Genomic DNA, 24,079 nt, shown 5'->3' with positions numbered 1-24,079 from the left:
AAGCTGTGACAACACAGGTGGGTGGCCAGAGCTGCCCTTGGCTGTGGGGAGGGGGGATCTCTTTCCCTGTCAGTGTGTTTCAGAGACAACCAGCTTAGTAGCAGAGAAAGTGGGTCTGTGGGAAGGAAGAGGGGAGGGAACATTGGAGCCCCATGTCATCAGCCTGTCCTCTGTGGAGAACCCAGAGATCAGCTGGACATCCTTTAATTAGTCAAACACTTGGGGATCAGAACCTTATCGATCGATTGTTAAACGTTAAGTGTCTGCCAGACAGCACAGCCCTCTGAAAACACAAGTGACTTCAATAATTCTGAGCACAAGCCTGCCCATCTTAGAAGAGACTGCCGAGCTGCTGCAAACCTCTGCCCACAAGCACGGGCTTCTGTTACCCCAACTTCGCTAGAGCACACTTCGCTAGAGCACACGCTTCTCCAAACACCTTTGCTGCAGTCACCAGGACTGATGCTAGGGTTAAAGATACTAGGGGCCAGGGGCTAGAGAGATGGCTCAGGAGTTAAAAGCTATGGCTGTTCTTCCAGAGGACCCAAGCAACCCCAGTTCAATCCCCAACACCCACATGGCAGCCCACAACTGCCTGTAACTCCAAAGTCCAGGTGTGCCCTGTGCTCTCCCCCTATTTACTGAGGGAGAGGAGGAAGACCTGGAGTCTTTCCTCACACTTTCCACCCCAACCCAGGAGGAACCATCAAGAGTAGGGAAGAAACAGGTCCCGCCTTAGCTGGCACAGTCCCCAGGCCCTGCAAGAAGATGCTTTTTGGGATGCACCCCAGACCCGGCAGATTCCTGGCACAAGCCCAGCTTTCTTTACATTGAACAAACCCAGCCTCCTGCCAATGCCTCCTCCCTTCACTATGACAACCCCCAAAACAAAACAGTAAAGGGCCGGGGTGTTGGGTTTTGTATCATCCAGAGGCCTCTCTCCTACAGCAAACAAGCCCGGGCATGATCCCACACCCCTCCCCGACGCCATGCTGAGTGTAAGAAATCTGAAAAAATCTAGACTCCATCCACCAAGACAAGGTTTCAGGGTTTTTGTTTTTTGGGGGTTTTTTTGGTTTTTTGTTGTTGTTGTTGTTGTTGTTGTTTTGGTTTTTTTTGTTTTGTTTTGTGTATGTGTGTGTGTGTGTGTGTGTGTGTGTGTAAATCTTTACCTTTGAGTACAAAGCTCCCCATATCTAAAAGAGAGAGGGTGCCCTTATTTTGTCTGTGAGCCTGGAGAAGCCAAGTGAATCTGACGTTCAGAGAATGCCACCTCAGTCACTGAGCTCCTCAGAGAAGGGAGCAGGGTTGAGCACCTCCCCCCTTCCACTTTAATGCCACCTGTCTGCATGTTCAGTAGCAGCTCTGTGTGAGTGTAAGGTGGGGACAGGCTTGAAGTTGCCCATTGGAAAGCCTCAGTACTCCCCAGCTGGAAGGCATACCCCCACGGGCTGGTGCCTTCACACCTGCTGCGCTTTGGCACTGGTGTCCTGAGCACACTGTGCCAAAATCATGGGCAAACAGCTTCGTGTCTTCCCACAATGTCAGCTTTTGTTGAATAACAATAATTCACACACTTTAGCTGTTTCAAAATTTGTCTTCTCATCCGCCTACCCCGGGGGCCTGGCTAAGATAAATGCAGGTTCTATCATGCCAATTTTAATGATTAATATTAACTCTCCTATCACACAGCACACAATCCATTTATCTACATGCATATATGTGGTTTACAGAATAAATACAAGTTAAAGAGCCTGCGCAGAGTTTAGGAGGTGTCAGGAGTGGGCCAAAAGAGAGTCTGTTAAAGAACTGGGTTAGTGCCACCCAGGAAGGGTTTGCTGCTGGCATTGAGGGTGTGAACATAACAGTGTTGTTGTTAGTGAAAGACTGAGCAAGCGTCCAGAGCTGGAAATGGTGGGTTTAGGTCCAGGACCAGATAGATGGCTGAACAGGTGAATGGACAGGCTGTCACGTAGACATGTCAACAACAGGGAACCCAAACAAGCTGATGCTCCAAGGATAGTCAGGGGGTTCTTCACTTGCCAGTCTGTGATGCACTCGACAGGTATTACATAATAGATTGTTGTGGAGCCTTACCATCGAAGCATTATGTTACTTTATGGGGTCCAGATGAAGGAGTTACATCCTTTCCTGGGTCTGATGTACCATCAAAGTATTATGTGTGCATCACTTTATGGGTCCAAATGAAGGAGTTACACCCTTTCCTGGGTCTGATGAATCTAACAACTTCTTGGGCCTTGTTTCTGTGATATGATTTTAATACATCCAAGTGCCCCTACAATTGCAATTCACTCCCAATGAACTTACAGGGTGGCTCCATCCCAGGAAGAGATCATGCACCAGTTTATGCTGGGTGGCGGTGCCTGGCTGATGGTGCAGCTCCTGATCCACACAGGGGGTACATTCCTCCTTTTCCCTCAAAATGGTGTGAGAAGATACCTATAAAGTGGAGTCTTCTAGGGCAGTGCACAGCCTTTTGACAAGTGCAGTTATATGCAATATATGATAACTTACAGTAAGCCATAGCCTGACTTAACACAGCCAGCCAGGATGGGACCTGGCAGACACAGTTACCAAATAAATGGCCCCACTGGACCGCAGGCTTCATCCTCACAGGCCTGGTGGACAGACAGGGAAGAGGCCCCAGAACACGCTGGTCCAGAGTCAGGTTGTGTGTGATTGTAGCCCCTGAGCCTTCTGGATGCTCACCTATGAAGAGGCCTTGCAGAGCAGGTGTCATTTAAAACAGAATGGGCCAAGACTGAGCTGGGAACATTGAGGGCTTATTGGAGGTCAGCTCTAAAGGAAGCAGGGCAATCTGCCCCCAGAGCAAGGCACAAGACAGAGTACCTTCTATAGTGCCAGGCACCAGTCTGGTGTATATTCTGGAACATTCTAGATAGTGCTTGGCCACAGACAGAGGCTGCCCCTTGTCATATGGAGAAGAGTGGAGATGTAAAGATCTTCCTCTAGGAACTCGCTGAAGATTGAGAAGGGATGGCAGGTTTAGAGCAACCAAGCTAGTTCTGAGCCTGAAGCACCCAGCCCCACGCCGAGAAGCTAGGAAGCACAAGGCACTAGCCAGCCACGGCCAGTAAGACCAGCACTGAGCACTTTTATTAAAAGGCGAGCACCTTGGGAGTGACCTGTCCAAAGTCACCAAGAAAGAACCTGACAGATTGGGAGCCATAGTCTGCCCTTTGGTCTCTGATTCCTAACCGTCTCCCCATGCTCTGTAACTCTACCATATAAACAATGTTGACTTCCCAGAAGATAAGCACAGAGCCTGCTGCTTCCACCTGGGAGCCGGGCTGCCCACACGTGAATCCTGACTGCACTAGCACTCCTGAGGCTGAGGTGTGAAGAGTGGATATTGAGGTCAGCATGACCTACAGAGAGACTCTGAGACTCTGTGTAAAAACAAAATAAAACAAACAAAACCTTGACCTTCAAAGTTTCTCTGGATCTCCCTGCCTCAGAATGTTTAACTACAAGGTGGGGGAAATAAAAAATAACGTTTAGAATTCATCAAATTATTGATAAGAATGAAATGTGGTAGCCTAGTACACAGAAACTAAAGATAATCCCTGCACTAAGTGCCCATAAATATTAGCTATGTTAGTAATTGTTTTATCACCATTATCATCTTCATCCTCCCATCAGAATGTAAAAAGAGAAAAAGTGTTTTGTTCAGTGCCGGTGTGCAGGCACCGAGTAGCTGTGTCCTCCTAACTGTGGTTTAGATCTCTCCACATACTGTGACGGGTGTGCAGGCTCCGAGTAGCCATGTCCTCCCGCACCATGGTTTAGATCTCTCCACATACTGTGAGCACTTTGGGCCTGACTAGTTAGCTGGTCCCGTGCCCCTCAGCTCTGCCTACTAAGCATTAAGTAGAGACACAATACACACTTGCTGGGCATGTTAGTTCCTGATGAACTATTAGCTCCACGTCTGTTTCTAGAAAACAAAGTGAGTACTTCCTTATTTGATAGTGACATTTATGAATGTGACATCAATGACTTCAAGAAGTACTTGAGACCTAGGCAGCAGCTTTCTCCAAGGCACAAGAAAATGTTTTAACACTCCACCCTGTGCCTTGGCATGTGGAGAGGGCACCTTGCTCAACCTCCTCTTCCTCCTCCACTACAGCTAGGTATTATGACTCCTAAGGGGCTGCAGCAGAACCAGCCATCAATGTCCACTCGAATGTCTTAGAAGATTCTCCCCCACTATAAGCCAGTCCTTCACCTTTGCTGCCCACAGAAACTGCCCCCATCTTCCAGGGGAATATGGAAGCATGCTTCAGAATCTCAGCCTCTGTTTCAGTTGATCTGAGGCAGAAACAATAACGGGAGGAGGCTGTTGTGTATAATGGGGATAGCTGTAGCCTGCAGTCTTTATGGAAGGCTGCAGTTCTGTAAGCCTCTTGGTGACCAAAGCACTTCTTATTCCAAGTGCAGACAGGTTTACGATCTGAAATGTTCACTGTGTTGGTTACTATGGGGAAACAGAGGAAGGTTCCAGCTCCGAGTTAAAAGGGATCGCTTATATGGGATAGCCTGGCTCTCTCCTCTCCACTCCCATCTCATGTCCTTCTGTTGTCTGTTGACACAGAGGCTTTCTTACTCTCTCTGTCGCCTAGAATCCAGAGACAGACAGGCCACAAGACTCGCCCTTCACTAACACGTGACTTCTCACAGACGCCACTAACTGTATGCTCTATTCCAGACTTCTGTATGCAGGTCCAATGGGCCCTCCTGCCATGGCCTTGTCTGCTGTTGGACCCTTGCTTTCCCCCACCCCCACTCTGGCTGCCCAGCCCTGCACCTGAGCCTGAGGCCTGGCTCCCTTGAGGGCAATCCCACATTCCCAAACCTTGGCTTCTTGGCTGAAACCAAGGGTGTTTAGTTCCCTGGCTTTTTGGTCAAAGACATTCCAGAGAGTTCCAGGGACTGAGAGTTGCCTTTAAACCTCTTCCAGAGCCCTACTGAGCTCTCAAAGTGGGAGTGACTCATACCCTGGCTCTGCCATTAGCTTGTGGGGTCACCCTGGACAGGCCACCCAGCCTCCCTCCTGTGTAGCTGTGGGAGTGGGGACAGCCTTGAGAGCCTGGTAGAGCTGTAAACAGTCTCCCTAAAGATCATGGTGGTGATACAGCTGGGTTGCAAGCCTCCATCCTCCTGAGCCCATCTATGGATCCCACAGATCACTGACTGAATAACCTTCCATGTGCTCACACTCTCATGTCCCAGAGGAGACCCCCACATGGATATTCTAAAGAAGCCTCTTGGGATATTTCTCATTATGAAAAAAATTTTAAAGGGAAGAGAAAATATAGATTTTAAAAAGAAGCAAATTGCCCTACCAGTGAAGGCACTCTACCATTTTAGTACATACCAATAAATTGTCAGTGAAAATGCCCAGTGTGGGACAGACACCTATAACCTTAGCACTCTAGCATTCGGGAGATGGAGATGAAAGGATCAGGAGTTCAAGACCAGCCTCAGCCCAATCCTGAATTCAAAGCCAGCCTGAGCCACATGAGAGCCTGCCTCAAAACAAACAAAAAGCTACTGGTGAAATTGTTAGTGAATAGCAGAGACAATCTTTCTGCTGCTCATTCTTGGCTCAGTGTACAGAACTCTCTCTGTACCAGGAATTGTCTCTCTTGTTTAAATGTTACTTGATAGCACATTCCGGCATTAGTAGCCTATAGCTTGATAACTGTACATTAAGACTTCGTGCAGCTGTCCTTTTTTTTTTTTTTTTTTTTTTCTGAGACAGGGTTTCTCCATGTAGTTTTAGTGCCTGTCCTGGAACTCACTCTGTAGACCAGGCTGGCCTCGAACTCACAGAGATCTGCCTGCCTCTGCCTCCTGAGTGCTGGGATTAAAGACGTGCACCACCATTGCCCGGCTGCTGTCCTTCTTAACTGTATTATTATCTAAGCAAATATCCCAGATGGTTTTCTTAGACCAAAGCTGGGGCTATCTATCACTCAGGCTGCTTCTGATGTGCACAGCAGTGTCCCATGTCCCCAGGAAGCTGTGGTACTGTGTAGCTGGTAGGGAAGGACTTAGATTCATGATCCCAGGTGCTTTCTGAATCAGCGGATCAGAACATGGTAGCTGATGACAAGGGGGGACTTAGGTTTGCAGCCATGCTCATCCGAAGGACTGGTCTGGGAACCTGTTGAAGGGGTTAAACCTGACCTCTGCTGCCTAGCTCTCTCAACACACAGCCCCACGAGCTGACTGCCTGTCTTTCAGCCGCCCTACCCTCACCTGTAGGTTTGCAGAGTGGCCCTGTCCCCTTTCCGATGTGGCCTCTCATCAGTGGTTCTAGACTTTGCCCCCACAGCCTAGGAGGCTGTCACACACACTTCTGTGTAGGATGTGGGGCTGAATCCTAAGTAGGATTGCTCTGAATCATCCCAGGTGGTGACCCGAACCCCGGGCCTTGGGTGCTGAAATCTGTCCCCAAGATGGAGACAGGGCTCAGAGACAAGGGGAAGTCTTTAGCTGCCTTTACACCTGTAAGATGGATCATTCAGAATGATCCCGAAATAAAGATCCCTGAACCATTAAATCCATTTCTCTTGAAAAGCAGCCAAAGAGAATATGATATGGGACCTTGACCCTGAACGATGGGCAGAGTCTGACTCAAGCGTGTATTGCACTGTGATCTTATCTAGGCCTCAAATCTACCATTGTTGGGGGGATGCCCTCAAGCATTCCACCTGTCACTGACCACCCTCTCTTCACCCACAGTCAGACGGCTCCATCCTGGCAATCGCCCTGCTGATCCTGTTCCTGCTGCTGGCCCTGGCCCTGCTCTGGTGGTTCTGGCCCCTCTGCTGCACAGTGGTAAGTGGGCCAGCCTCAGGCCACAAGAGGCAAGGGTCACATGAAGACCCCAGGTACCTCAGTGGGGGGGGGGGGGAGGTACTGTCACGGTAGATGAATCTTGCATTTTTTTTTTTTTTTTTTTTTTTACAAATTATACAAAATCAGCATAAACCAGGCTTGGTCACTTGGATCTAAGAGCATGAGAAGTCAGCTTGAGCTAGGGCAAGACCACCTACGGCAAAGCCTTTGGGTACAGCCATGTAGAAGGCAAAGATTAAAGCATATTATTTGGTATTTGAAAATCACACAGACAGTGCTGGGTGTTGTCATTAGCCAAAAGCACTTTGCTGGAGTTGGGATCTATTGATACATCGTATGATGCTAGGTTTATATTGGTAGGAAATGTTTCCCAAAATAAACTTTTTCATGATAGGAATCAACATCACCCAAGGCAGGATTGTTTTGCAATCTTCAAAATAATTTTAAATGAATTTATCTGGTTTAAGTCCCCGTTGCCCAGGAAGGCAGCCAGTGTGTCGTCATGCGGTCTCGCTTTGTAAGTCTGAGGATTCTTATGTGAGGAAAGGTCCTGGAGACAGACAACATCTCCTGTTTGAGATGCTGTTGGCTGCCTCGCCCCATGTTGCTGAACTTTGACCTGAACGTTCAAATGCCCTCCAAACCCTGTGCTGACCACTCACTTCAGGGATCGTGGCTGGGGCTGGATGAGGTCATGTGTTTCCGGAATGGGAGTGTGGTGTGCAGGAAAAAGGGCCTCCCCACAGAAACCCATTCAGAGGATTCTGGAAAGTTCCTCCACCCTGAGAGTCTGCACCCCAGAGTCCTCTAACTAACAGAAGCTGTCTTTGTGAGCCATGGTCCCCAAACCTCCTTCCATCATTCTCCCTGGCCCTCTCCCAAGTGTGGGAAATGTGACTTGACCCAGTTCCTGAGCTGCGTGTCCATGTGAAGCAAACAGCTAGAGCCACAGAGGACTTACAAAGTGTGGGCACATGAGGCCCCTCTCTCCCCATACAGCACTTTCTCTAGGCGTCAGATTCACAGTGCCTAACAGCCTGCAAGGTCTCCACCTCCAACAGGCCAATCTTAACCTTTTAATCACTACATACCCAAGGGAGGGATACAAGGTGTGACCAACATCAGACCCTTAAATTCTCTTTCTGAAAACACAAATAATGCGCCCATTCATATCTGACCTATCCCTGCTGGCCAGTGTCCGGTGAATCTACTGTCCCAGCCCCTGCCCACAGCCCCCGTGTGTACCTTGCTGAGTCAGTGCTGTGTTCTCGGGTTTCTGTTCACTCCTCCAGTGTCTCACTCTAGCCTGTATCCTGTGTCATTTTCTCCAGGTTACCTCCAACCTTCCTCTCCACATCTTACCCACTATGATGTCACTACAATGTCACTAAATTCAGTGACTGACTACTTCCTGATCACCCATTCCCAGTGTGGCCGCAAAAGACCAGGCCAGGCCCCATTACAGGGAACCACTGAGCATCACATTTACAGGCCTCTCCCTCAGAATGTCCAAACTTAACTCATCCAACACATTATCTTTGGACCTGCTTGTCCCCAGCGGCTGGGCCCATGACCTCCAACTGCCCAAACTGAAGCCTGCATGGGCCCCTCATGTCCCCCATAGGCTCATGTCTCTGAACATTTGGTCTCCAGCTGGTGGCCTTGGTTTTGAAAAGTCGTGGAATCTTTAGGAGGTGGAACCTGCTGGAGGAAGTGGGTACTAGGAACGTGCTTTGAAGTTTGCTAATCTGGCCCATCCCCTTTTCCACTTCCTGCTTCCTGATTGCTGACTGCCAACCCAATGTGAATAGCGGCCCCCACATTCCTACTGCCAAGTCTTCCTCATTATAATGGACTGTATTCCTTCTGTGAGGCAAAATACACACACACACACACACACACACACACACACACACACACACACACGCACGCACACACATACACACGCACACGCGCGCGCACACACACACACACACACACACACACACGCACACACGCACGCACACACATACACACACGTCACCACTTGTCAAGTATTTGGTCACAATAATAAGAAAAGTAACTAATACAGCCTGTCTCCAAAGAGCACCCAGATCATCACCATAACCAGGCCACCCCAGGTTCTCATGGCTATTCCGTCCCCTCCCCAACATGGCTTACATAGGCCTTTCCTAAGCCAGCCCTCCTCCAGCCTCAACTCCCAGCCTCACCTCCCGGGTATGGAAGTAGCACAGCTTTCTCATGGAACTAATAATGCCGCCATTATGATTTTCTTTTTATTTGCCTTTGCCTGTTAAGCTGCAACTATTGAAAGCTGAGCCTGTGGGTCTCCAGAGCATCACACATTACTCAGATAAACCCCAAAATTCCTGGAGCATCCAAGTGGATGGAGGGCCATCTTCAGGCACACCCTATCCTAAGAATGTCTGGATGTATTGTCTACCTCCCATGTTTGTATGAGTACATGTGCGCGTGAGTGTGCAGGTACTTGTGCATGTGTGTGAGGCCAAAGTCAACCTCAGGTGTCCTCATTGTCAGTAACATCATCTCTCTCCTTTGAGACAGGGTCTCTCATTGGCCCAGAACTCCGCGGTTAGGCTGGCTGGCCAGCGAGTCCCTCCTGTCCCTGCCTCCCCAGCACTGGAATCATAAGTAAACACCTCATTTTTCTTTTAAAAACATGGGCTCTAGGGATTGAACTCAAGTCCTTGTGCTCTCAAGGCAGGAGCCTTACAGACTGAGCCATTGTCCAGCTCCTGTGTTTCTCCCAACCACGGCCACTATGACCATCCTGTCGCCTATTGCTGAGATTTTTTTTGGTTTGGTTTTAGATTTTCTTTCTGCTGTCATCAGCTCCTCTGTCTTGGAAACAGAGGTCACTGAGGTTCGCTCCGTCACAAGCACCCATTTCCTGCTGCACCTCAGTTCCTGCAGCGACGTTTCCTCCATTCTTCTCTCATCTCAGGGCTGCACTGTCTGCCCTCCAGTGTTTACTCAACACATCTCTCCCACTGAATCCAATCAGGGCAAAGACAGAAGCAGCCACAGAGAGTAACTCCAAACTGGAGAGTGGTGCCCAGGACATAACTAGTCTATTTTCAAAACTGCACTATGAAAAGCTGACTCATCTTGGGGGAAGGAGCCCACCCACAGTCCAAAGGAACTGTACTGGATTGTGACTTCTTGAGTATTTGTATTATTATAACTTACTCATATGTTATAGGCAATTTATATATGTATACCAAATATCATATAACAAAAGATGCATCCATTTCTTCAAACCTTAGACATAATTTTCATTTTCTAGTAACTTTCCTGATACTGTAACAAAATACCTGATAGGAAGCAGCTTATGGAAGGAAAGGTTTATCAGGTTTGTCTTGGCTCACAGTGTGAGGACTCAGTCCACCACGGCCCTTGGCTGCCTGACATGAGGCAGCTGTCACATGGCGTTCCCTGTCAGGAAGCAGAGAGAGATCAATGCTAGTGCTCAACTCAACTTCTCTCTTTCCCGCTCTACTCAGTCTGAGGCCCCAGCCCATGGGACGGTGTTGCCCACATCCGCGTAGATCTTCCCTCCTAAGCTAAACTCCTTTGGAAACACACCCAGAAGTATGTCCCCTAGGTGATTCTAAATCTACTCAGATTGACAGTGACTATTAACCATCACGGTGGGTCAGTGGTGTATCAGGAATCTAAGTAGAGAGATCTTGCTATAATCTGCAAGATAAACTCTGGTGAGATAGCTCATTTGGAAAAGGTACTTACTACCAAGCCTGACTACCTGGGTTCCACCCCCAGGACCCATGTGGTAAAAGGAAGGAACTGACCCTACAAGTTGTCCTCTGACCTCTACACACACACACACACACACACACACACACACACACACACACACACAGAGTTTTTTAAAAAAGAAATTCTGAAATGAGTTGCACAATGGTGCAAGTATATAAATCACTGAACTGTGCTCATAAAAATAGGGAAACCCAGAATCTTATATCTTGTGGTACCTACCACGTTTAAAGAGACAAGCAATCCCTCTGTACAACTGCAGCTCTTATGCTGTCCCACTAATTACACCAGCATGCCCTTTATCCACAGCAGCAAATCCTTACTTTTGAGTCCAGGTAAGAATAAAGACTGTATGTGGTTTTTTAGAACAGCGTTAGGCATGTTCATTCATCATGTGCTCTGGGAAAAATCTGTTCTCTTTGGTTCCCAAGTGACCCTATGAGCAGTTTTCTAGCAGTTCTGTGAAAGGTCACATTTAATTCATTTTCTTGAATCTCAGGGACAATTTAACAAATTAGCTGGTTGGACATCTCCAGTGACCAATTAGAACTTGATATACATTAAACTGAAACAAGAATAAAGTCTTCAGATACTGCTCTCTGTCCCTCTCATAATACTGAATTGTAGGCCAGACACCCACTCCCAGCAGCACCAAGGACCTCGCAGGTGGTCTGTGTGATTACAACCTAGTGCAAACAGACTGCCCTCCCTCTTGGAGGATGCCTCAGAGTCTCCACAGCTTCATCAACACGCTGACCTCTTCAGCCTTGCTCAGACTCCACTGACCCTGCTGGCAGCTGGAAACAGCTGGCCCATAGCCCAGGCAGAGGCCAGAGACGCTCCTCCTCCAAGCCAGGGCTTCTGAGTTCACCGGGTCACTTTACTGTGTCACTTCCCAGAGTTCTGCAGTGACCCTGACGTCACGCTGTGGCCACTGTGCCCAAACATCCTGCTAAGTCACCACGTCAGTCACTTAGGCCTTATCCACTCATGTTAGCATTCCTACTGTGGCTGTCACCTCAGATATTGATAAATGTGGCCTCTTCAATAGTCCCGGCCTCAGGCAGGTAAGAGGCACAAAACTGCTTCCGGTTGGAGCTCCAAATGGAGAAAGAAACACAGAAGGCCTCATTTCTTATGAAGATCTCATCTCTTTGAAAATGTATTGTACTTCCTCCCAAAGGCTCCAGCACTAGACTTTGCTCAGCTTGTGTGATGTGAAAGTTGTAGGTAGAGGCTGTGCTGTCCCAGCAGTAATCACTCCACAGATGTGAGGTTTGTAGTAAACTCAGCCAGTCTGTATCGTGGGAAGGATCGTTGATCTGTCTGTCTAGGACTTACATATGGCGTTCCCCATCTTCCTATGGTTCCTGACTTTTGTGGGAATACTTATCTTAAGGCTTAGGGATAAAAAATAGAAGCCTAGAATGTAAAAGGCAAGCAAGTATCCCTCCCTTCTGTAGTGTTAAAGTCCTTAGGGGTGCGTTTCTAGTGCCAATTCAAAGAGATCTGACACCCTCTTCTGGTCTCTTCAGGTACTGCACACATGTAATGTACATACAGACAAGCAGGCACACATACATACATATAAATCTTAAAAATTAAACACACAATCTTAGGAAAACAACAGCACTTCTCCCTGGAGCCCCACTGTCCACTCCCTGGAGCCCCACTGTCCTCTCCCTGGAGCCCCACTGTCCACTCCCTGGAGCCCCACTGTCCTCTCCCTGGAGCCCCACTGTCCTCTCCCTGGCAAGGTCTCCCATGAAGCCCCATTGGGCTTCTTTGCACCTGTGGCTCTCCCAGCATCCCACTTCTTTCACCTCTGCCTAAGCTCCTTTCCCACGTGCTGAAGGTTTTCTTCTTCATTCAGTCCCTGTATGGTTCATAGAGTCAGGACACGCCCCCATCCCACGGTGTTGTATACAACTCCCCATAAAGGAAACAGCACACACTCAGGGTCGCTGTCCCTGCTTGGCTGCACATGTGTAAATGGAAGCAAGGAAGCAGATGAGGCATGTGTTCCTGTGTGGATTTTGTGTTGCCTGCCCAGCTCACCATCAGCCAGTCAATCACATCCCTTCTGTGACACTAAAGAGAATTGTCACACATTTCTCCACATCTGATGGTGAACATTCCATAAGTTCCGCCACCACTATTACACACACAACTAAAATAATTGTTCCTTTCTCTTTGGCTTCTGGAAATCATCTCTTTCAAGCTAGTACAATTTCTCAGTTTTGAGATATATGGTTTGTTTTTTTTAAAAAAAAAAAAAAGAACTGTTATGCCTATCATACATGAACAAACACACACGTGATGGATCTGTGTTGTCACAACACAGAGTGTATATGCAATGTTTAGTTTGTCAGATCACTGTCCAGGAAATCAGTTTGAGAATCAAGATACCAACCCACAGGACAGTGAATAGACTTGGAAGCTGGAGTGTAGGAACAGAATGGGTCTCAGTGGTGTCTAGAAAAGGATAAGATAGCCCTCAGTCCACCTCAGATGCTATGAGATTTCCCAGCACACATCAGTGGCCCAGCTGCTCTGGTATAAGGAGAGACTTCAAACATCTTTATCACACACACCCCAAAAAATTACGCCAGAAAATTGAGAGGCCAGAAGCAAGTGGTGCAGCACTAAGTGTCGAGTGTTTACTTGAGAGCAGGGATGTTGAAAGCAAGAGGAAATGCTTCCTGAACCTTCTCCTTTAGGGGAGCACGCTCTCACGCTTTCCAGAAATAGTGGTTGAGCAACATGCTCCAAGCTGTGGGTCAGCGACAAAAGCTGCCCATGTGTGCTTGTATCTCCTAGAGGATCAGAGTCCACCGTGTCAAAAAGAGCCATGAATGCAGCTCAGAGTTCACTGCCAGTAGTGTGGACCACAAACGGTAAGATCTGTACTTGAGTCCCAGGAAGTCACATAACTGGCTTGTCTTAGGCTAAGACGGTTCAATACGCAGACGGCCTGTGGGTTTGTCTCGATGGTTAGTTGACGTGGGAAGGCCCAGCCCACTGCGAATGTCACCAGTCCTTGGACAGGTGATCCTGTGTTGTTTAAGAATGCTCACTAAACCTGGGAGCACAGCCAGCCAGCTAAGCTTGCCCGCGGTTCTGCTCCAAGTTCCTGACTGAGTTTCTGCCCTGACCTCCCTCAGTGATGGACTGGGACTTGACAGTACAGGCCAAATTCACCCTTTCCTCTAAGTTGCTTTTGGTCAGAGTGTTTTATTACAGTACCAGAAAGGAAACAATTGTGGTCGTTTTTGAGTGTAACACATGCTGGCCTCGAACCTGAAATCCCCTTCCCTTGTCTTCCAAGCACTGGAATTACAAACCCGTGCCATGCCACACAGGACTTAGAACTGGTGTTTCTGTTCAGCCATTGAAGTCCACAGCCCAGCTGTGGGAGTGTCTGACCTAAGACAAAACATACCTCTGCACAGAGAGGTTAGAAATCATCTAATTCATGGTTCTCAGAACATGGTCCACAGACCTCCCGGGTCAGTATTATTTGGGAACCTGTTAGAAATGCAAGTGTCTGGCCCCAGTCTGCTGAGGAGACAGTGGACCCAGAGTTCTGTGTAGCAAGAAGCACTCTACATGACTCTAATACTGGAAAATACTGGCAAGTGCTGAGCTCATTAAAATTAGAGGGCAGGTTCATAATTTTAACAAACTCACTAGCTTCAGCCGTTCCCCTGGACCTGTGTAGAGAGGCCCATGTGTGGGCAAAGCATTCCTCAGCTGTGAGAGGCCAGGTGTGTGGTGCAGAGGAGGCAGGCAGAGTGCTGGGAGGGCAGCTCATACACAAACAATGTCAGGATGTAAGCGCAGACTGTGGAGAAAAGGGCCAGAAAATTATTTCTCTTAGTACCATGTCCTGTACCATGGGATAAGCTTCTGGCTCCCAGGAGCTTGTGGGATTTAGCCAGCTTCCAACTCCTGTCATGGAGAGAAGACAGTCAAGGAGGGGGATGTAAAGTCATGAGTCTGGGGAGATGGCTCAGAGGTTAAGAGCACTGTCTGTTCTTGCAGAGGATAGGGATTCCTAGAACTCACAAAAGCTTACAACCTTCTCTAAGCCCAGTTCCAGGGGACCAGACATCCTCTTCTGGCCTCCAAGGATACCAGGCATTTCCGTTACTTAGCATACATGTAGGCAAAACATTTATACACATAAAATATAAAAATAAAGTACAGCTTTAAAAAACAGATGGGAAGTTGTAGTGGAGTGTCTGTAAGCTGGTGAAAGCCAGTCCTGTGACCTCATGCCCTTCATGTGTATGGAGACCTGACTTCCACTTTAAATGCACTGTCCTGTGAGTGGGGACACTCTCAGGTCAGGAAAGGTGGCTCCAGCATTCACATGTGGCCCGAGCACATGTGTCGGTTCCAAAGCACAGGATCACAGCAGCTGGGTCACAAGAGTGCTTCAGCAGAAGAGGAAAGAAACAGAGCAAAGATACCAGCACACCACCTCACTTGACCGTTAGGAAGAGGGCTTTCTGGAGACCTGGCACGCTACTATAGGCCACGATGGCTGAACTGCAGGGGTCAAACCAGCCCAAACTTGTCGTGCACCATGTCTCGTCTGACCGACCTTCACTGTATCTCTAGCAACCACCTTGGGTGCTCACAAGAACCTGAACTTGGCTTGAGCATAAGTCACTGGTAGAGCACCTACCTACGCATGCTGTGCCTGGGTTTGATTCCCCCCGCAGTACAAAGTTGGTTTCCATGGAGTCTCCTCCCTGCGTCTCTCCCATCTCCATCCCACCCTGTGCCCTCCACCCTCAGTGACCTCCTTCTGATTTTATGTCACATGAGCCCTGTTGCCCCTTTCCTTGACCTCTATCTCCTCTAACAGACCCTTTTTAGTTTCATAACCTATACCCACACTCACCCTCACTTACATATGTATGTTAATATGGATATAAAAACATGAAAAGCTACGAGCCACCCTGAGACGGAACATGTGCTACTTGTCTTTCTAAGTCTGGATCACCTCGTATAATATAATTCTTTCAAGATCCATCTACTTTTCTCCAGATTTTATTACTTCATTTTTCTCTAAAGTTAAATAAAATTTCATTGTGCAGTAAGGGTTGTGTTTTCATGAAGGCTGTGAGTAGCAGCTTCTCAGAGAATAGAGGCTCCCACTGTGGGAGTAAAAAGAATGGGCATTTCCCTGTGCTCAGAGCAGGCCTCAGGGTGGCCCACAAGCTGCTCTTAGCATGGGGACAATGGTCTCTGGCTGTCATGTCCCAGGCCAGGCTGGGCTCACCAGCTCAAAGTCACTAGAGGACCTCTTCATTGTCCTGCTAGCCACTCAACAGTCAAGGCCAGGTTAGAGGACCACTTTCTGTTTAACTTAACACAGTAGCTTGATTTTCAGAAACTGAGGTGCCAAATATATTGTGTATTCATGTGGAGTCTGGATGACAGCCTAGTTTCTTGTAACTAATATTGGTAAATCGTGTATGATGGCATTGTCTTTGGGGCTCTGTTCAGACCTGGCCCGCTGTAGGCTGTGGAGTAGATATTCAATAAGTGTGGAGTGAACTAAATCAGAGTCATTCTGAGTGGTAGGCTTCCTGTGCTGTGTGTCCCAGCCATTGTCATGTGTTGAGTGGTGTGTGTGTGTGTGTGTGTGTGTGTGTGTGTGTGTGTGCGTGCGTGCGCGCCCACGCTTGTGAGTATATGTGCATGTGGAAACCAAAGTTACAAGTTGAGTGTCTTCCTCAATGGCTTCCCACTTTATTTTTGAGACAAACCTGAAACTCATAGATTAGTCAGGGTTGACTGGCCAGCAAGCTCCAAGGATTGTCCTCTCTCTGCCTCCCTAGTACTGGGATTACAGCCACGCAACTCCACATCTGGCGTTTACGTGGGTAGTTGAGGTTGAACTCATCCGTCCTCGTGCTTACACAGCAAGTAGCTTACCAACAGAGCCATCTCCTCAGCCTTGTCATGTACTAACTTGTATGAGGCCGCAGACACCCAGAACCCCATGGCCACTGTCCAGACACCAGGCTCCTAGCTCACGTGTGTTGTGGAGCCAGCCATACATCACCTGACTTGTGCAGGGGGGTTATTAAAGATGCAATGAGGAAAAAGCAGACAGGGGAGGGTGCTCCGATCTGTGCACTGCACACACAATTGCTCAGGATGGCTCCTCAACTCCTGCAAGGTTTGTGTTTTCGCTCTACTTACTTGATGAGGCTCCAGGAGACCCAGGGGCTTCTCAAATCCTCTCCGTCGCCACCGCCGTGACAAGGCAGGTCTGGGACTTACATCTGACGACTGTGCTAGGCTTCCATGCAGTCAAGGAGCAGCCTTGAGCCTCTTCAGAGCCGAGGAGGTTGTCCCTTATCCCCTGCATCTGCCATTTTTGCAAACATCCTGCCATCCCCCGAATTCTCTCATTCAGGTTGTTGCCCCCACCGCCTCATCCCTCCCTCCAGCGTCCAGCCGTTTCTTGTTTTAAAATAATTCTCTGTCTCTGGGATGATGGCAAGTCAGCATCAGGCAGTAACAGTCTTCCCAAGAGGTTCCTCTGAGGGGACCTCAGAAGGGAGTTGAGTGGGTGAGCAAAAGTACAGCTTCCCACAGCAACAGGAAGTAGAAGCAGATGAAGCAGTAGTTCTAAACCCCAGGGGGCCTTCATGTCAGCCTCTTCAGTTAATGAATACTGTCCTTGGATGCTTGGAGTCTCCGTGGTGCCCTGGCTCTTGCTGGTAGCCTGTCTGCAGATTATGGTAGGGTGGAGACATAGGTGGGGACCAGAGCCCTAGTTAGTTTGGTACTATTATTAAGTTAGGAGGGACATGCACTTAGTAGGGGGTGAGGGATGCTCAGTGCTCCTGGGGAAATTCCTAGACTAAAGGTTGAAAAATGCCTCAACACCCACCTGCAGCCCTGGTGCTGAGCAGCCCTGGTGCTGAAACAGCAGGGGTTACAGGACAAGCTTTGTATTCGCCAGAAGTCACCTAAAGGAAGTGTTCCATGTGGGGTTTCCAAAATTCTAACAGTAAGCTTGGGTGAGGGTAGCAGGTTCCCAAGGAATGTAAGGGATCACAGTAGTTCACAGCCAAAGTATCATGGAGAGGATCTCAAGTCCAATTAAGTACCAGACTGCTCCTTTATGAGTAGAGTTATTGAGCAATCACTGTGTTGGGGAAGGGACTTCCAGCAACTTACTGGAAGTGTGTCTGTTTGTCTGTCTCCACACAGTGGACAGGGCACAGTTGAGGAATAGTCTTATAAATAATTACTGAAATAGGTTTGCTTCTGAATTGTCTGTACCTGGGAGAGATCCTTGGGCCCTCCTCCTCTGCTGCCTTCTTTCAGGGGCTGCTCAGCCTGACTCACATCCTCTCTCTATGTGGGCCCATTGAGGCCAGTGATAGAGGACCTCCAGCCACATGGGCCTGGTCTGAACCTAGCCGGTATCTGCAGCACCTGTTAACTTGCCTGTATCACCATCCTTTGTTCATGTGTAGAGAGTTGGGTGGAAGGAGGGTCGGCTTCAGTCATGAGCAAGCACATGAACACATGTGATGAGACCAGCTGCCCTGCTGAGACAAAACAGCTGTGGAACACGTTTCTTCACACAGGACTACAACATGAAGATGGGGCCTCACCCCAGTTCCTGCATACTGGGTTACTCTGTCCAGCCAGGTCATGGCACAAACTAAAGTCCCCATGCTTGGGACTGTTCCTATGGTGTTTGTGGCAGACATCTTAGGAAGCTGGAGGCTAGAGATCCCCACTGACTGACCTGTTCTCCTTTTCATTTACAGATCATCAAGGAGGTCCCTCCACCCCCTGTTGAGGAGAGTGAGGTAAGTGGCCAAGGTAGGGTGCATGGGGTGGGAAGGTGGCAGGGTGAGGTGGCATTGGCCGGATAGACAGCCACTGGCTGAGCAGGACTGGGCCCCACTGTATGGGAAGGGGAGCCTTTGGGCCTTTCCTACCCAGGGTGAATGAGAACTGAGCACCACAGGCAGCCAGAAGCCAGCTGGTTTCTTTCCACAAAGACACATTTTAAAGTGCATACATTTGCCTGCTGGTTTTGTTTTCAAGGATTTTGGAAGATTTTTCTGTTGAGGGGTTGTGTTTTGGTGGTTTGGCTTTTTTCTGTGCTTAGATTCAGGATGTCTGTCACACATGCTACCAAGCTCTCCATCTGAGCTACAGCCCTAGCCCCACCCCACCCCCCTTTTTTTGAGACAGGGTCTCACATAGCACAAGTTGGGCTTGAACTCATGTTGTGCCTGCTTCAACCTCCCCAGTGCTGGGATCACAGACATGTCTCACCACACTCAGTATAGATGTTTTCATCAGTATAATGAATAATTTGGAGTTTTAAGAGTCTAATTTTTCCTCTGAAACATACTAGGATCCTGGTCTCACTGCAGATATACACTTCACATGTACAGGTTATGGCAAATTTGCCACGTTCTGCAAATAATCACTGCCTCTAAGACTGGAGCCAAGTATCCCATTTTTCCTTTAATTTAAAACAGTATTACATCAAACCTGCCAGGTGGTCATGAATCCAGGCTGGAGCAGGATACACTAATACCCTGGCCTCACTCTCAAATCCTCACGGTCTACAGACAAACACAGACTCTTCCACTCAATGGGCCAGGAAGCCACTTTGGTTCAGGGAAGGCTCTAATAAACTAGCAGAGGTGTTAACAGCTGCTGGTGGGCAGAGTTCATGGCAAGTGGCTTCCCCACCCTGGGGCAGCCCTGGTCCTTGGGAGTAACACTACCAGTGTAGGAGCCCTAGATCTGAAAACTTAGTGGGACCAAAAGGTACCAAGATGAAGTTTCAAGTTCTTAACTGGGTCCCTGTAGGGTTTGGTTTGGTTTGGTTTGGTTTGGTTTGGTTTGGTTTGGTTTGGTTTGGTTTGGTTTGGTTATGCACCTCAGACACCACCTCTCAGCTGTCCCTGTCCCAGCTCAGCCTCCCTGTCCCAGCTCAGCCTCCCTACACAGAAAAAAAGATGACTAAGTTTAAAATTCCATGTGCCTTCCGTGTGCTGAATGCTGCGTGAACGCCAAGAGAGTTAATAGCTGCCATCAATTAAAGCACATCTTGCAGGAATGTTAACTCTCTGCCCAGAAATCAAGGGAGGAAATTGCATCGCTGTGCAGAGAGGAGGGAGAAGAGAACCCTCCTCTTTCCACGTCAAGTCTGTTCTTAACCCTCCAAGAGCAGGAACCACAGCTTGTCCCTCAGTTCTGTCTGGCTTTGCCTGTGTCGTGTGCATCTGTGTCTGGGAATCCCAGAACAAAGAGAGTGAAGCTCCCTGGTGTATGTCCACTCTGGGGTAAGAATGCTCCCTTCTTCAGTGTTGTTCTAAGTGGCTCTTTCTGGGGCTTGCTCTGGATTGGCCTTTAGAAGGTGAAATGCTGGAGATTTTGGTACTGGGGTACTGTGGGGTCTCATGTACTCTACATGTAGCACCTAGTACAAGGGTCCACAGACACTATGGGTGCACAGACATGGGTTGGATACAAGGCTGGAGCCCAAACAAGAAAGCATAGATAAAAACAAGGGAAAGAAAGAAATTGAGGTTTTCAGCTTCGTTCATATTTTTTGTGGATACCATAGTTTGACTGAAAAAGGCAAACACAGTTCCTGGAACATAATGATGAGCATGGACACTTAGGACCTGAAGGCTTGTGGGGAAGGCTTAAGGCAACTTTCTACTGCCACCAAGATTATTTCAGCATGTGTATTGGCCCTGGGGCCCTACCCCACTTCCTCATGTGCTCTAGCAGGAAGAAAAGAAAGAGAGAAATCCCACAGAAAGAAATAACATAATTTAGACCATATTGAGTATTTTATCCAATGCTCTGAAAAATCACAGTTGGAGTCTATATTGCTTCTCCAGTCTAGCCCCATGTGAAGATCCCACTGAGTCCTCAAGTACAGCTTGAGTGCCCTGTCTTCAGAGAGTTCCCTGAACGTCCTCCTTGGATGCCCTCAAGTGGATGCCTCCTGTCTCCTTCTTGGTGGCCTCTGGATATTCCATTAAACCCTCTCTCTGCATCAAAGCTCAAGACCATTAGATACTCAAAGGTCGGGAACTCTCTAGTTAATCTTAACACAAGCTGGGAGTAAAGGTGCGTGCTTGAGATCCCAGCACTGCGGGGATGAAGCAGGAGGACCTCAAGATTGAGGTCAGCCTGGGTGTGGGAGAAAGAAGGAGCAAGGAGAGAGAGGGTGAGGTGGGGAGGCAACCCCTTGCCTGCTGTATATATGGACAGGCTAAATACTAATGGACCTTCATCAGGTCTATAACCATCAATCCTAAGGCTGTCCTAGTCAAGGTTCCTTGAAACACCATGACCAAAAGCAGCTTTGGATAGAAAGGGTTGATTTCATTCACAGTTCTATTTAACAGTTCACCATCAAAAGCAGTGAGGGCAGGAACCTGGAGGCAGGAGCTGATACAGACTGCTGCTTACTGACTCGCTCCCCATGGCTTGCTCAGCCTGCTTGCTTATAGGACCCAGGACTACCAAGCCAGGGGTGGCACCACCCGCAATGGGCTGGGCCCTCCCCATCAATCACTAATTAAGACAATACCCTCCAGGCTTGCCTGCAGCCCAGTCTTACGGAGACATTTTCTCAGCTGAGGCCCCCTCCTCTCTGATGACTCCAGCTTGTGTTAAGTGGACATAAAAGCATCCAGTACAAGGAGCATCACTGTGTGAAACAACTAAACTTAGAAGGAAGGCAGCTTAATGACTCTGCTAGTGATCTTCTTTGGTGTAGAATCCTCTTTAATGGGAAGCACAAAATGCAGAGGGCAAAGGGTATGCCTTTCTGGGGTTCCCTGTCATTGAAAGGTGAAATCACTAAGCCAGCATAAGGAAAAGTCACCCGAGCTTCTCAGACCTCAGCGAAAGGAAGGAAGCCCGGGGTAACACCTAAGAGGGGAGCCGGGGGTGAGGTCTTCTCCCACTGATACCACAGTGAGACTCGATATTCACTGACTCTGTCCCAAAGAATTGGCAGTTTCTGGGAGAGTGTGTTAGCAGTGCTCTCTGTCTGGAGGCTCATCTGGGTATAATCACCTCCATGATGCTGTGACTACATTTGAGTTAGAGTCGTGCTGTTCACTTGTGGAGACATGGCTTCCTCAAGACCCAATGTTATTCAGCCATGAAGGATTCAGTAACTAATGCTTACCTGGTTCGTATATACATGGCAGAGAGAGGGTTTGACTTCATATCACTATTGACTGTTTAGACAGAGATGGGTGGACCCAGAGAGAGTGTGGTTGGCAAAATACACAAGGCAAGCAGCGCCAGGTATCCACCTCCTTTCTGGCCTCTCTCGCCTTGCATCTAGCTTCTCTCAAGGACTCTACTCCCCTCCCCCCCCCCTCTCTCCTCACTGGCCTCCTTCATGATCTCATAACTCTAGTCTGTTTAGACCCTTTCTGCTTTGACCCCAGCTGATGGCATGGCCTGGGCATTCATTTCAGCTTCTGCCCCCAGTAAATACAACCTCAGTCCTTTGGTCTCTATCTCTCAGCTCTCAGCAGGGAATGGTCTTTAACCTAATGCCTGAATCTCTTGATCATAAATCACAGGTCACAGCCAGCCAATGGCCCGGATGAACTTGGGTCAGATGTCCCTTTCTGGTCCAATCAGCACTGTCTCTCTAAGAAACTAGCACCCTTGAGCATGGAGATAATAATTCCTCTTGAAGAAGTAGATCTGATGGAGATACCTCAGTGTGCTATAATTAGCTATACTTCAGTCTAATTGAGTATCTAAGTATAAGCCAAAGCCAGGAATCCACACCATATTCTTTTCCCACCTGCCTTTCATATAGGTTCCCAAAGACCCTACCACATTTGAAAGGCAGCCCATATCAAGAAAGCCCGTGACTGAGAGGAAAGTTGGATGTGGCTTAGCTGGAAGAAATTGTATCTTAGATCCATTCTGGAAATTCGAGAATTCCTCCCCTGAGATCTGCCCTAGTCAGGAAAAAAGGCAGACTCCTAGTTTATAAATCTCTTGCTCATCACCGAGCACATGAAGTTTTCCTACTTAATGCTGCCTTGACTAGACCCCAGGGTAGAAGTCCATTTCATTTGCCAACAGAAGACCAAGCAATCCCTCCTGAAGCCTGGAGCTCCTCATCCTGTTTAATGGGTAACATCTGGCTTCATCAATCAAATGCCCTATCAGAAATAAACCAAGGAGCTACCCAAACACTTTGACTAATGAAAGGTTAAACATTGCACTTTTTAGCATGCAACTAATTAAAACACTGGGCTCTGGTTTGAGGACATTGTAAAGGTCAAACAGGATAGAGGAAAACTACCTGGGAACAGTCACCATGCTTTCTAGATTCTTAAAACTCTGTCAGGAGCTGGAGAAATGGCTCAGTGGTTAAGAGCACAGGCTGCTCTTGCAGAGGACTTGAGTTCAATTCCCAGTACTAACATGGTGGCTCACAATTACCTGTAACTCTAGTTCCAGGAGATCCAACACACTCTTCTGGCCTCTGTACCAGACATATATGTGGTGCATATGCATGCAAACAAACCCTTAAACACATAAAACAAATTAATTAATTATTAGTTAATTTAAAATCTTAAAAAAAAAAAAAATCTCTGGATCGGGAAGATGGCTAAGCTGGTAAAGACATTCGCCCTGCAAGCCTGGTGACCTGAGTTTACCCCCAGGATCCCATTTAAAGGTTGAAGGAAAGAAATGACTCCACAAAATTGTCCTCTGACCTTTGTTATACCAGCTGGACACACACACACACACACACACACACACACACACACACACACACATAATAATTTCTTCTTACATTTTCACTCATTCAACAACTCCATAATAAGCACTGTGGTGGACTGTGATAGGCAGCCTAAGCTTGGCCCCAGTCAAGAAAAAAGGAAGAGCCTCCGAGTATATAGTGTATCTGAGCCCATTAAAGTTTGTCAGAAGAGTAGTTAGTAGAGAGAATATTTACTAGGGTTTTAGGACTGACTATCCAGGCAACTGTACATAGAAATAACCTTTTCTGTACTGTTTTATTTAATCATTCAACAGCCTGAGAACAAAGCTGCACTGTTATACCCTATTTTATAAGTGAAAAACTGAGGTATATATAATAAGGGGAAGACAGCTATGTCAACCTAATTTCCATCCCTGTAACTAAACACCCGAGACAAGCAATCTAAAAAGAAAAGCTTGTTTAACGCCGGAGGTTTCGGTCCGTGGTTCTGTGGCTCTTCGCTGTGGAGCTAACGGCACACCACACTGGGAGCTCATGGCAAAGGAGGTGGCCAGGAAACAGAGTGATAGGGAAGGATCAGGG

General features: G+C 48.0%; 1 protein-coding gene across 1 annotated transcript in view; it reads left to right on the top strand.

Annotated features, from left to right (window-relative positions):
• Antxr1 (ANTXR cell adhesion molecule 1) overlaps window positions 1-24,079 on the top strand; it is a 194,036-nt gene that overhangs the window by 108,859 nt on the left and 61,098 nt on the right. The window contains exons 13-14 of the mRNA XM_036182094.1: window positions 6,793-6,888; window positions 18,516-18,557. Of these exons, the coding sequence (XP_036037987.1) occupies window positions 6,793-6,888; window positions 18,516-18,557 (138 nt within the window). The remainder of the gene's footprint in view (window positions 1-6,792; window positions 6,889-18,515; window positions 18,558-24,079) is intronic.

This window comes from Onychomys torridus, chromosome 3 (assembly GCF_903995425.1).
Source record: "Onychomys torridus chromosome 3, mOncTor1.1, whole genome shotgun sequence".
Lineage (NCBI taxonomy): Eukaryota > Metazoa > Chordata > Mammalia > Rodentia > Cricetidae > Onychomys > Onychomys torridus.
The sequence above is the reverse complement of the archived record's forward strand: the minus strand, read 5'-3'. Positions and strand labels throughout refer to the sequence as shown.